At 44.3% G+C, this 11,506-nt stretch overlaps 1 protein-coding gene across 1 annotated transcript; it reads right to left on the bottom strand.

The window, feature by feature from the left end:
• Positions 1–48: 48 nt before the first annotated feature.
• On the bottom strand, positions 49–10,607 carry LOC106837805 (butyrophilin subfamily 3 member A2-like). Its single transcript, XM_070515480.1, has 6 exons — positions 10,470–10,607; positions 6,148–6,237; positions 5,547–5,894; positions 4,046–4,239; positions 2,803–2,829; positions 49–458 (listed from the first exon to the last, which is right to left on the bottom strand). The coding sequence occupies exons 1-4, from the start codon at positions 10,483–10,485 to the stop codon at positions 4,049–4,051; spliced, it is 645 nt and encodes a 214-aa protein (XP_070371581.1). The 5' UTR covers positions 10,486–10,607; the 3' UTR covers positions 49–458; positions 2,803–2,829; positions 4,046–4,048.
• Between the last annotated feature and the right edge of the window lie 899 nt (positions 10,608–11,506).

The following is an 11,506-nucleotide window of genomic DNA, read 5'->3' on the forward strand; positions in this document are numbered from 1 at the left end:
TAAACTGTCATATGGAATAATGGAATTAACATTAGTGACATGTTTCACACGGTGTGTACATTTAGTAAGTATTTTATTGTTGCAAAGTGTTGCTTTTAAGGAGGAGGCACTCAGCTCCAGGCTGGGCATGGAACAGCAAGGATGTTACTTCAGCCTGAGGGGCCCCATTCCAATCAGCAGATCCTGGGGTCACAGTTGTCTCCAAGGAATGGTCAGACACCAGGTCAGGAACAAGAGAACTCTGCACTCAGGTCAGCGCTGGGCAAATGTTCAAGGCAGTGGGATCCCATGATTGAATTCTGAAAACAGGCCACAGGCCACAGATGCCCGCAGAAGGTAATGTGTGGGAAGATGTAGATATGATATCCACGATGGCATTGTAGAATGAGACCTCACCAGTCCCATGGTCCAGGAAAACTCCCACACATTGAGGAGGATTGACAATTGCCAGATTGGTCCTGGGGTAGATGAGAGACAGATAGTCATTCCCGTCAGACAGCCCCACAATCCAGAATTTATTCTTGGGTGCTATATAAACCCACTTTTCTCTCACGTTCTCCCTACACACCCCAACATGCCACTCTTTCCTGTCCCCCACCTCCACCTCCCCAAATGCCTCCGTTATGTAAAGCTCTTGCAGCCAAGCACCCGATAATGCCCATCAAATCTCTTAGGGTGGGCTGGCAGATTCTGTTGCTCCTCTGCCCACCGCAGGCTCCTCTGGTCCTCAGAAACAAGGAGGATGGAGTTCGCCGTGTCCAGATCCAGAATCACATCCACTGCAGAAAGTTTGGGGATGGGCCATGGGGTCGGCCATTGTTCCTACAACTCAGAGCCTCAGCTTTCCAGACCTGGGTGTGATTGATGAGGTCCAAATCCAGACCTGGTATTCCCAACCTTCTCTGAATGTGACCCTCTCAGCAACACCAAAAGAAAGGCGCAGGAGTCTTGCTTTTGGTGGGGTAAAGTTCTGAGGGTCAGGGTCTGCCTAACGGGATATCTCAAGCTGACTCCTTCCTTCCATGTTTTTCCTATTTCCCTTTCCAAAATGACTCTGCCCACCTGAGCGTTATAGTCACACAGATTTGCATTTCAATCTTTACTCTACCACTCCTGAGCTGAATGACTTTCCCTTTTGTGCAGTCTCTTTTTCCATAGGCTGAAGCTACATAATATCCTTGAGCTTCAATTTCCTTATCTGAAAAATGGGGATAAAAATACTAATCTCTAGGGTAGAAAAAGATAACACTTGTTTCATATGTAGTCCAGGGCCAGGCAGGGATGAAGTGCCTGAAGTTACAATAGCTCCATGCATTTTCTGTGTTAGAGGCCACGCTGGGGACTTTCTGTGCTCCCAGATCCACTCTCTTCCTTTCTCTACCATCTTTTAGGCCCCAGGAATCTATCCTATATGGAAAGCGTCACTGGGCTTCCTTGCTTCTGGTTACCTGTTGGGTTTGGCCAAAGGAAGGTACTAGCTGAAGATTGGAAGGAGAAAGAGAAGAGAGGCACAGCATTTATTTTCCCCACTTCCTCCCTGTCAACTTCAGAGGGTGATGCTCTCACAAAGGCATGACTCCTCTCAGGCAGCCTGTCCTTGAGCTACAGCCTCCTCTGGGCTCCAGTAACTTCTCCCTCTCCCTATTCCCTCAAGCCTAGGTGTGATGACAGTTCCTCGCCATGGTGAGTCCTGGGGCACTCCACACTCCTTTGCTGGTTTCACTTAACCCGAATCCTGCCTTTGTAAATAGTTTCTTTCTAAATCCTCTTCAACTACCCAGTTTCAACATGCCATCTGTTTATTGTTGGTTTTTTGACCAATACACATTCATTACCTCACTTAGTCTTTACCTCAACTGTCACATAATAGGGATTATGATCATCATTTAAAAATGAGGAGACTAGAGTTCAGAAACATTAAGCAACTTGGAGACACACAGCAGCAGGAGGCAGCATAAGAAGCTTGGGAAAAACAAAGATCTTTGCACACTGCCCTCTCTCCTTGGTCATTCCACATCCTCACTCTCCCTGCAGTGTTAGCTCACTCTGCCTCTCCTTCCCTCAGCTCTACACTTTCTGCCTCTTCTTTCACGTGAAGATCTGTGGACCCAGGAGAGCAATCCTCCCTGGTTCTCTGGTCTCTCAGCAGGAAGCCCTGAAGATGGGCAGACCTTTGAGACCAGGACCTCGTCACCCACTCGGAACTCTCTCAGTCATGGGGACTGTTCTTCCAAGAATCTCAAGAATTGGAGAAGAAAAATGGAACAAGCTTTCTAAGGTTGTTGTCCTAGGGAACATACAATGATTCTCTCACCAGCTTGGAAGAGTGTCATCTTCCACTCTGAAAGGCAGGAGACACAGACACGGAAAGGACATTATTTCTGTTCTTCCACCACCCCTTCTCATCACTAAGCCTTTTCTCACTCCCATTCTTCAGTCCCTTCCAATGTCCTGCTTCCTTCTTCTACAGCTCTGCTGGGTCAGGCACACAAGCTGTCAAAAATGGTGCACTTCCTTCTCTCCATCATGATGGGGCAGTGGGACATGGCTAGGCTTTGCTAGGTTGTGGACATGTGTGCATGCCTGCAGGGTGAGGGGTGGCTGAAAATGCCCAGACCCTGTCTCTGGAAGGTCCTCCCTGAGGCTCCAGAAAATCAGGGGTGGTATCCCCCACAGAAAATGAGCCTCTGGGCTAGATCTGATTATTCCCACTGGAATTGCAATGGGTCACACAGCAGAGAAAAAGTTTAAATGCTTAGGACACATGTGCCAGGAAAATCAGAAAACATCTGGGTCACTCACCAGCATAGGTCTGAGACTTCCCTTCACCTGCAATGGAAGAAAGGTAGAGACATCACCTGAAATATGTAATTTCTGAGTTGTGCCATTCTCTTCTTTTGCACCTATTCAATCTTTCTTTTTGACACCCACCCCCACCCTTCCTACCTTCTCCTTCTGCCTGTTCCATCCTCTCCTCCCTTCTCCTCCTTGATATCAAGTCTAAGAACATCAATTGCATGCTGATGATACCACAGGCACCATGTAAGTGCTTTCCCAGCTGAGACCTGGCAGATCTATTTTGTATGTGTCTATACTCCCATCCCTGAGTGTAGGTGTCACTGTGTGTATGCTTGTATATATATGTGTATGCTGGAATCCATCTATCTCAATTGTAGTATTTTCGGCATGTTTCTGAAAAGAATTTGGCAACTTTCTGAGGAATTTTCAGGTACTATTTTTTTAAAAGCACTTCTAATAAATCTATGACATCTGAGTCACTGTGGCCAAGCCTTTTTTTTAGAGACACTTTTCATTCCTTCTTCTCTGACTTTCTCATTCTCTTAAATCTTGCATTCTTTGTTTTCTTTTCAGCAGCTAGTGAGGTTATGTAAAACAACTAGTGAGCTTCCTGGCATGGGGAAGGCATTTCACCTAGAGAGTTCCATCTGCCTCCTCCTCCTTTCCTTTCAGGTACATCGCTGGATATTCTCTGGTGCCTTGATGGGCTGAACAGTCTGTGGACCCCTCTTGGAGAGACATTTAAAGTGCTTCTCTGCTTTAAAATAACACGACTCCCCCCAGTCAGCATTCCTTATTTCTGCCCCTTTATAAATCGACCCAGGACATTTCTCAGCCCAGGGTAGAGTTAGGAATGAGGAAAGGGGCTGGGAAGTATCCCAGCAGAGAGTCTTAGATGCAAATTCAGAGAAAACGTGAGAGCCACTCAGGCAAGAGCCCTGCAGTCCACCTCTCTCAAGTCTGCAACGGAACAAATGTAGGGAGTCATTAAGATTCTTAAAGCAGTGATACCAAGAACTACTTGGGACCTTGGGGGAATCAGAATTTATGGAGTTCACACCAGAGCTTCTCTGGAAAACTAGCAGGAAAAAAATTACTGTTAGGGAGATGGAGTGTCGGGGACCACTAGAAAATAAACCTTAGAAATGACCCAGTGCAAAGGCAGGTGTGTGGGGTGGGGAAGGGGTAAGGTCTTTGGGCTCCCTTTCCTAAGCCAGGGTCATATGTTCCCTCCCAGGTCCGATACCTTTTACCCTTCATCCTGTTCCTCTTGTGCCCATGCTGGCTCTTTTTCCTTTTGTTCTGTCTCTTTCTCCTGGGATACAGCCTCTTTTGGCTTCTCTTGCCACAGGACGTAACCTGCTACTGAGAGAAGCAGCAGGAAGACTGCCAGGGTCCCAGCAAAGGCTAGGGTGAAGGTGCGGGTCCTCCAGAAGGGGTCTGCAATGAAATGGAGCTTTAGCCTCTCACCTCCAGGGCACAGATGACAGAGCTGATCTCATGACATTAAGTGCTCTCTCTCCTCCTAACGTCTCAGCAATCTTTGGGTAAGACATTGATAAACTCTTACTATAACGTAATACAATGGCTTGTCTTGAAAAGTCTCTTCTCATATCTGAATATGAGTTACTTGAACAACAGAATCACATGTTTTTTCTAACTTAATTTTTCAATAGGTCACATTTAAATGGTTCAAATATCAAAAAAATATAAAAAGTCGTTCAAGTCTCCCATCCACTCCCTCCTCCATGCCTCCATTTATTAGCTTAATTAATCAGCTTAATATGGTGGTTAAGAGTGTGAACTTTGGAGCTGAAGGGCCTGAGTTCAAATTCTGGCTCCTCCACTTGCCTAGCAGTGTGATCTTGGACTAATTATTTCACTGCTCTGCTCCTGGTATCCTAATCTGTAACTTGGGGTAATAATAGTACCCCACTCATAAGGATAAAGGATTAAATTAATGCTTATAATGTGCCTGACACACAGTGAGGGCTATGCAAGTGTACATCAAATTTTAAAATATAAATATGTCTTATTTTTTCTTCTTTACACCAAAGACAGCATTCTATACAAACTGCCCTGCATTTGACTTTTTTTTAAGATACCCACCCACAGAATCACACCCCCCACCATCGTGACAGCATCCAATCCAGAGAAAAGCTCCACTTCCATAAACCCTCTTCAAGCTCCCCTAACACAAGCCCACTCCTATAGCAACTCTTCTCTAACACTCTCCTACTGAGACACTCCATGGTTCCCACATGACGTGCATCCTCCTCCCTGTAACAAATAATAAACAAAACTTGGTATGTTCCTAGAGGCCTTTGTTTAGAGAACTTTGGCAGCACAGATGCTCTCCCACAGGTCAGCCTCCTGGGACCCACAGCACCATGCACCTGGAGGGGCCACCGAAGCCATCTGGAACACACCTGAACCCGAACAACTGTGTGCCATCACTGAGGAGGTATTTTCTTATCCTTCCTATCCCCAAACTTCCACTTTCCGCTTAGACCCTGGTGGCCAGCATGAGGGAGTTCTTTACACGATATTACAGGGTGTAGGGGGGATTCTTCCCAGAGGAAAACCTGTGTCTTTCCCAAGGGCCTCAGAGAAACAAAATGGGAAAGTGGTTGAGGCAGTTCCAAGTGACCAGCCAGGGTGCTCTAAGGCGGATTTGGAGGATGACGTCTTCCTCTGCTTCCAGGTCCCAGGGAGGAACTAGCACAGAGTAAAATCTGGAGGCTCACCTGCAACCTTCAGCTCCACCAGGGTTATTTCAGAGAAGTTGCCATCTTGGAAATAACACAGGTAGTTTCCACTGTCAGAGGCTCTGACATTACTAATTCGGAGAGTAGCCTTTCCTTCAGCGAGGCCATCTCTTAAAAGCGAAGTTCTCCCTCGATACTCTGCCATCTGTTTGTCTTCCACTTCTTGCCCATTTGCATACTGGTATACTACTTCCCTAAGGCTGGATCTCACCCAGATCAGCTCCATGGTCTCCATGCTCACTTTCAGGGGCAGATGACAGGGCAGATCAACATCTTCACCCGCCATGGCCAGAATGGTTACAGTGGGTCCAATCACAGAAAACTGAGCTAGTCAATAAAAGGAGAAGCTCCATCAGAGGGACTTGAGGCCATGAGGGTAAGGTGAGAGCATCACAGGCAGGGAGGAGGAGGTATGAATAACCTAGAGAGGAACATGATCCTAACAGAAGTATAATTTGTCTAATTGTCATGAGTACTTTCAGCTTGGCATGGGACTTCCAGGTATGAGATGTTGTCAGAGGTTCTGACTGGACACTCATAGGTAATTGCTTCAGATACATAAAAGCAGAACGGTCCCTACCTGAGCAGGGGGTAAGCAGCTGGAAGAAGATGAGGCCGACAAGGAGGTCAAGGAGAAGGAAGTCTAGGGAACTTGCCATTTTCATCAGTGCTGTAGAGAGATGCCAGAAAGAGTTGAGAAGAAACTATGACCTGGATCTAGAAAAAGATTGTGAATTCCACATCCAACCTCCACCTCCCCAGGGCCAATTTTGTGAAACACACAGTCATGAATGTGGTGACTCAAGACCTCTTCTGCCAAAATATCTACTTGGGAGTTTCTTAACCTTTGAGTTTCATGTGGAAAATCACTCATAAAAATATATAACGTTAAATGTACAGGCATTAACCCTATTCAATGAGGAAAACTTTGTCTCTACCGTCCAAATATGTTGAGAATCCTTCCACTTTCCATACTCCAACTGCTACAGCCACATCCAAGCCTGCACCATCACACTCTGATTAATACAGGAACCCCCTCTCTGGGTCCCCTGATTCCACTTGTGCCCCCTACAGTCTATGCTCAACGCAACAGCCAGAATGTGCTTTGAGTCACATCATGTGGCCCTCCCGGACCTGCACCTCTCACTTCATCTCGCCAACCCTCCTTGTCTGTTCCAGACACCCTGCCCTTCTTGCTGGTCCTTGAACGGGCCAGGACAGAGGACCTCAGCTCTGACTCTTCCCTCTAGCTGGAACCCTCTTCCCCCAGATATCCACAAGTCTCACTCCTTCACCTCCTTCAAGTCTTTCCTCTAAAGTCAGTTCCTCCTCAAGAACTTCTCTGACCACAGGATTATGGCAAACTTCTCCCATCCCCCTAAGCCTGCTCTCTTCTTTCCATTAAATTTTCACCATCTAGCATACCATGTGTTTACTGTCTGTCTCCACCTACTCAAATGGAAGCTCCACAAACAAGAATATTGGTCTATTTTGTTTTCTAATGTGTGATGAGCCTGTACAATAGTGGGTGGTTTACATGGAACCCTCAGAAACTTTTCGTTGAATAAGTGAATGGATGAGGATGAATTTATTAGCCCATCAATACTCACTAGCATTTTGTTTATTTATCTATTTTATTATTTATTTATTTTGAGGAAGATTAGCCCTGAGCTAACATCTGCCACCAATCCTCCTCTCTGTTTTTGCTGAGGAAGACTGGCCCTAAGCTAGCATCCGTGCCCATCTTCCTCTGCTTTTTATAGGTAGGATGCCTACTACAGCATGGCTTGACAAGCGGTGTGTGGGTCCACACCTGGGATCCAAACTGGCGAACCTTGGGCTGCCAAAGCAGAACATGTGAACTTAACTGCTGCACCACTGGCTGGCCTCACTAGCATGTTAAATTGGTTTTAGATGATCAGATTAACAGCTTGTCATCCAACAAGGGAAGGCAGAGAGTTGTGAAGATAAGTATCTGCCACTACTCAAAAAAGTAGTAACCTACTTTTTTGGTCTGGCATGGAGAGAGAGCCTTGTCTCCTGTGCTTCTACTAGGAATTGCCTATATTAATGTATTTATTCCTACTTTTCAATGAAGTGGTTTCACGGAGCAAGTATGTCCTAGATAACATGTAAGAGTGTTACAACTCGGTGTGATTCAGTGCACTCTTTTCACAATTGTTTTTTTTTGGGGGAAACATCACTGGGAAGGAAATTATTCATTTCCTGTCTTCTTTTTTCCCAGGTGTTCACCAATGCTCCTTGGCAGATGGCCTCTGGGCTTACCAGCAATGGATAATTTCCCTGGTCTTAGTATCTCCACTGCTAGAGAAGTGCCTTTTCAAGGCAGAAATGTAAGAGCTTGTACTTGCAAAGAAGTGGCTAATATGTCAGGCTAGGAGCACACAGCAGCCCAACAAAGCTCACGGCTCTACGAAGTGCTGAGGTTCTCTCAGCCCAGAGGCAGGGCCTCTGCAACTCCCCACTCCATGCCCAGTGCTCCTAACTGTGTCTTGGCTCGGAAAAGCACCTCCACCAACTTTTAGGCATGGTCTGTGGCATCAATATGAACCTTCGTGATAAGCAAAGTGTGGGGCCTTCACCAGCTGGCAAGGCTTGATTCAAACTGGAGTTCTAGCTTGGCTTCCATCCTAATGATACCACAGTTGGCTGCAGCCCTAGATAGTGGAGAGCCTGAGAGCAGGCCTAGGTGGACTACAGGACTGAGATCTCTGGATCTAGCTCCTCCCTTTTCTCTTGGGCCTCTCCCATCATGTATCCTCTCCCTCCCTGAAGATGTCAGGTGATATGAGGGTGTGCCCACCTGGGGGGCAACACTGCAGTCTCTGCTAAGTTCCAACCTGTGGCCATCACCAAGTTCAAATCATGTCTCCATCAGACTCTGGTTAAGATCCAGGCGGACTCCTTGGTGGAGGCTTTGAAGTCAGTTAGAGGCTGAACCCACCACTTCTGAATCACAAGACTAGTGATGAGAGAGCTAAGACTAAGACCCAGTCTCACTCATCTTTTCATTCATTCATTCAAAAAATAGTTATGGAGCATGCACTATGTGCCAGGCCTGCTATGTGGCAGGTAGAAGAACAGAAAGGGAGTGGAAACTAGGTAATGGCTCTATGATTCACAAGCTCTGTGATCACTGCCATGTGAGAAAACCTATTTGAACTTTAGTCACTAATGAAGCAATGCAAAAAATGATCTGTAGAGTGTGTAGAATTGCCCCAGTACAGCCACTTGCAGACATCTAGTCCAGCAAAGCACTTGCATGGGTCCAGAGAGAAGCACGTGTGAGGATGACACTGCAGCATTATTTTTAAAGTGAAAAAAGGGATCACAACCTATTGTGACACCCAGAGGAGACTGGTTAGTTAAATAACTGTTCAACCCTGAATGAATTCAATGCGGCACCTAAGACTAATTTATAGTCTCCTACCCAGATAATCAAGATATATGAAGTGAACAAAAGGCAAATTGCAGAACACAATAATTATTTCTGTTAAAAACAAAAACAAAACTGTAAATTTCTACTCATTTTTTTATGCCATTACCTTAAAAAAGGTCTAAAAGGAAACATGCAAAACTGAAAATTGGGAATTGAGTGAAAGATTCTTTTGTCTTTTATGCTCTGTACTTTAAAAATTATTTGAGTGTTTTAAATTTTAAAAATTTTCATATACAACTTAGCAACGAAGAATTGTCACAAGTAATTATAGTGATTGCAACGTATTAGTTGTTCAGAAAATACCAACTCCTCCAAACGAACCAGCCTGAGGCCCCAGTCATAGTACCTGCTAATCCAGGAACTGCCGGGGGAGAAGGGAGCAGAAGTCTGTGCAGATGGTCAACCTTTGAACCCTTGTCTGAATGTGAAAACCACATCAGACAAAATGTTGCCTTTCAGTCCATCCTCTCCTCTTCAAACTGTTCTCTATGCAGCCCGAGAGGACGGTATTATTATTATTATAATAAGTACAATTTCTCTGCTCTCTAAGAGTGGGGAATATGTTTTCACTCATTTTGGGGGATATTTATTGGTTTTTGTTCTTCACTAAGACAATTTTAAAATAGAGAAAAATTTAAAAGAATAAAATTTAAGTAATTTGTTCTGGCAATTATATACCTCTCTTCAAAGGAATGTAAATATTTTGGAAGTATTTTGCTCATGTATATATATGAAATGCCTCTAAAATGTTTCATTTTCTGACCCAGAAATTCCACTTGTAGGAATTATTCTTAAGGAAAAAACATCAGGTATTAACACAAAGATTTATGTTCAAGGCTGTTCATCATAGTAAAATCTGCAAAAGCAAAATGTAGGTACATTTTAAACACCCAAATTGGATCCAATTTTGTTACAATTATAAATAAAAACTCTTTATTTGTAACGTGTTTCTAATGATTATATGGAAATCCCTTCATGATTGCACAATGTGTTGTTTATCATCCTCCTACTGTTATATATGTATATGTATGTTGTATACAGAGGTTGGTTCTGATTTTTCTATACTACAAGTAATTCTGTAATGAACATCTTCACATATAAATTTTAAGGCACATATCTTTTTTATAATCTCCTAGAATACCCTCCTGGAGACGACCAGGACAGATTATTAGAGTCCTTTCCTCCTTTATCACCACAGTAAGTTCCTAAGAACATGTAGTTGTCAAGTTTTTTCATTCAGATTTTCTCCTTCCCACCAAATTTCCCAATGCAAGTCCTTACATTTTGCACTGCCTCCTGCCCCAATGCCCATCCCCTCACCACACACACAAGCACCAAACCCCTTTCTCTGGGTGAGGACTTCTTTACACCCATTCTCAGCTTCTTAGCCTCTCTCCTCCCAGGGTGTGCAACACTGGCTTTTACCAATTTCCCCCACTTACCCCTAGGCGTTCCCATCTGAATATCGCAGGCCACAGAGTGAAGTAATCAATAGTTCTTCGCTACAGTTAACAGTCTGCTCTGGAAGAAAAGGAAATGAAGGAAATGCTGCTCACTGTGAGAAACAGTAACAGAGTCTCTCTTTGGAAGAATTAGTTTTTTGATTGGCTCAGAGGGGTGTTTCTTATCAGTGGGGACAGACACCAGTGGGGAAGGTTAGAATGAAACTGTAACTGTATTGGATTGTGCAAAAAGAAGAAAACTTCCAGCCCTAATTCCCACACTGTTTGTGTCTCTCTGTGTTTACCTATTTGAATCATTCATGTGCATATTTGTGTATAATCAGGATTTCATTATATACACTTAGTTTATGTCTTTTATATCATAATAGATTTATCAGCAGAACCAAGCAGGAAAACTACAAGATTTTAATATGTGAAGAGAGGAAGACGTGTATCAAGTAAAATGTTTCTGTAGCCGTTCGCTAACATCTGTGTGGATGTAGGTGGGCACACAGAGGAGGACATCTTTTACAACAGAGACAAATGCAAGTGCGAATGGAAAGAAAACAAGATCTACTCTATCTTTTTGGCACCTCTGAAACTCATCTCAGATCCGTTACCAAGTCATATAATTTTCAGGTTTCCAGAGGCAGTGCTGCCAGTGGCTAATGGGCATGTCTTAGATTTTTCAGAATATGCTTGTTTGCAGTGTTGCTGAGCAGCTTCCTTCACCCGTTGTGCCTTATTTGTGCTACATTTGTATTTTCATGTGTATTTGTTTCTACTCTGCCAACAGGATTCTGTATTCTCTGAGGTTAGACTCTGGGTAGGCTGTGAATGACCGTGGCCTAGAGCTTCCCAAGACACTTTATTGACATTCCAAGACAGTGATTAAAGCTCCCAGGGCTACGATGTATCTTGGCTGATGGAATTTGATTCTGTTCCAAAAGTCTGAATTTAAGCTCTGTGGTAGACATGGCAGGATCCTTGTGTAATATCTACTTCGTGCTTCTTCTTAGTAATCAAACCGAATTTGG

Source organism: Equus asinus, chromosome 8 (genome assembly GCF_041296235.1).
Source record: "Equus asinus isolate D_3611 breed Donkey chromosome 8, EquAss-T2T_v2, whole genome shotgun sequence".
In the NCBI taxonomy this organism is placed as follows: domain Eukaryota; kingdom Metazoa; phylum Chordata; class Mammalia; order Perissodactyla; family Equidae; genus Equus; species Equus asinus.

Excerpts from the sequence above, each read along its gene's own strand:
- LOC106837805 (XM_070515480.1), bottom strand. Across the intron at positions 5,895-6,147 it reads GCTGCTTACCCCCTGCTCAG|CTCAGTTTTCTGTGATTGGA; the intron begins GTAGGGACCGTT and ends TTTATTGACTAG. Across the intron at positions 4,240-5,546 it reads GGTGGAGCTGAAGGTTGCAG|ACCCCTTCTGGAGGACCCGC; the intron begins GTGAGCCTCCAG and ends ATTTCATTGCAG.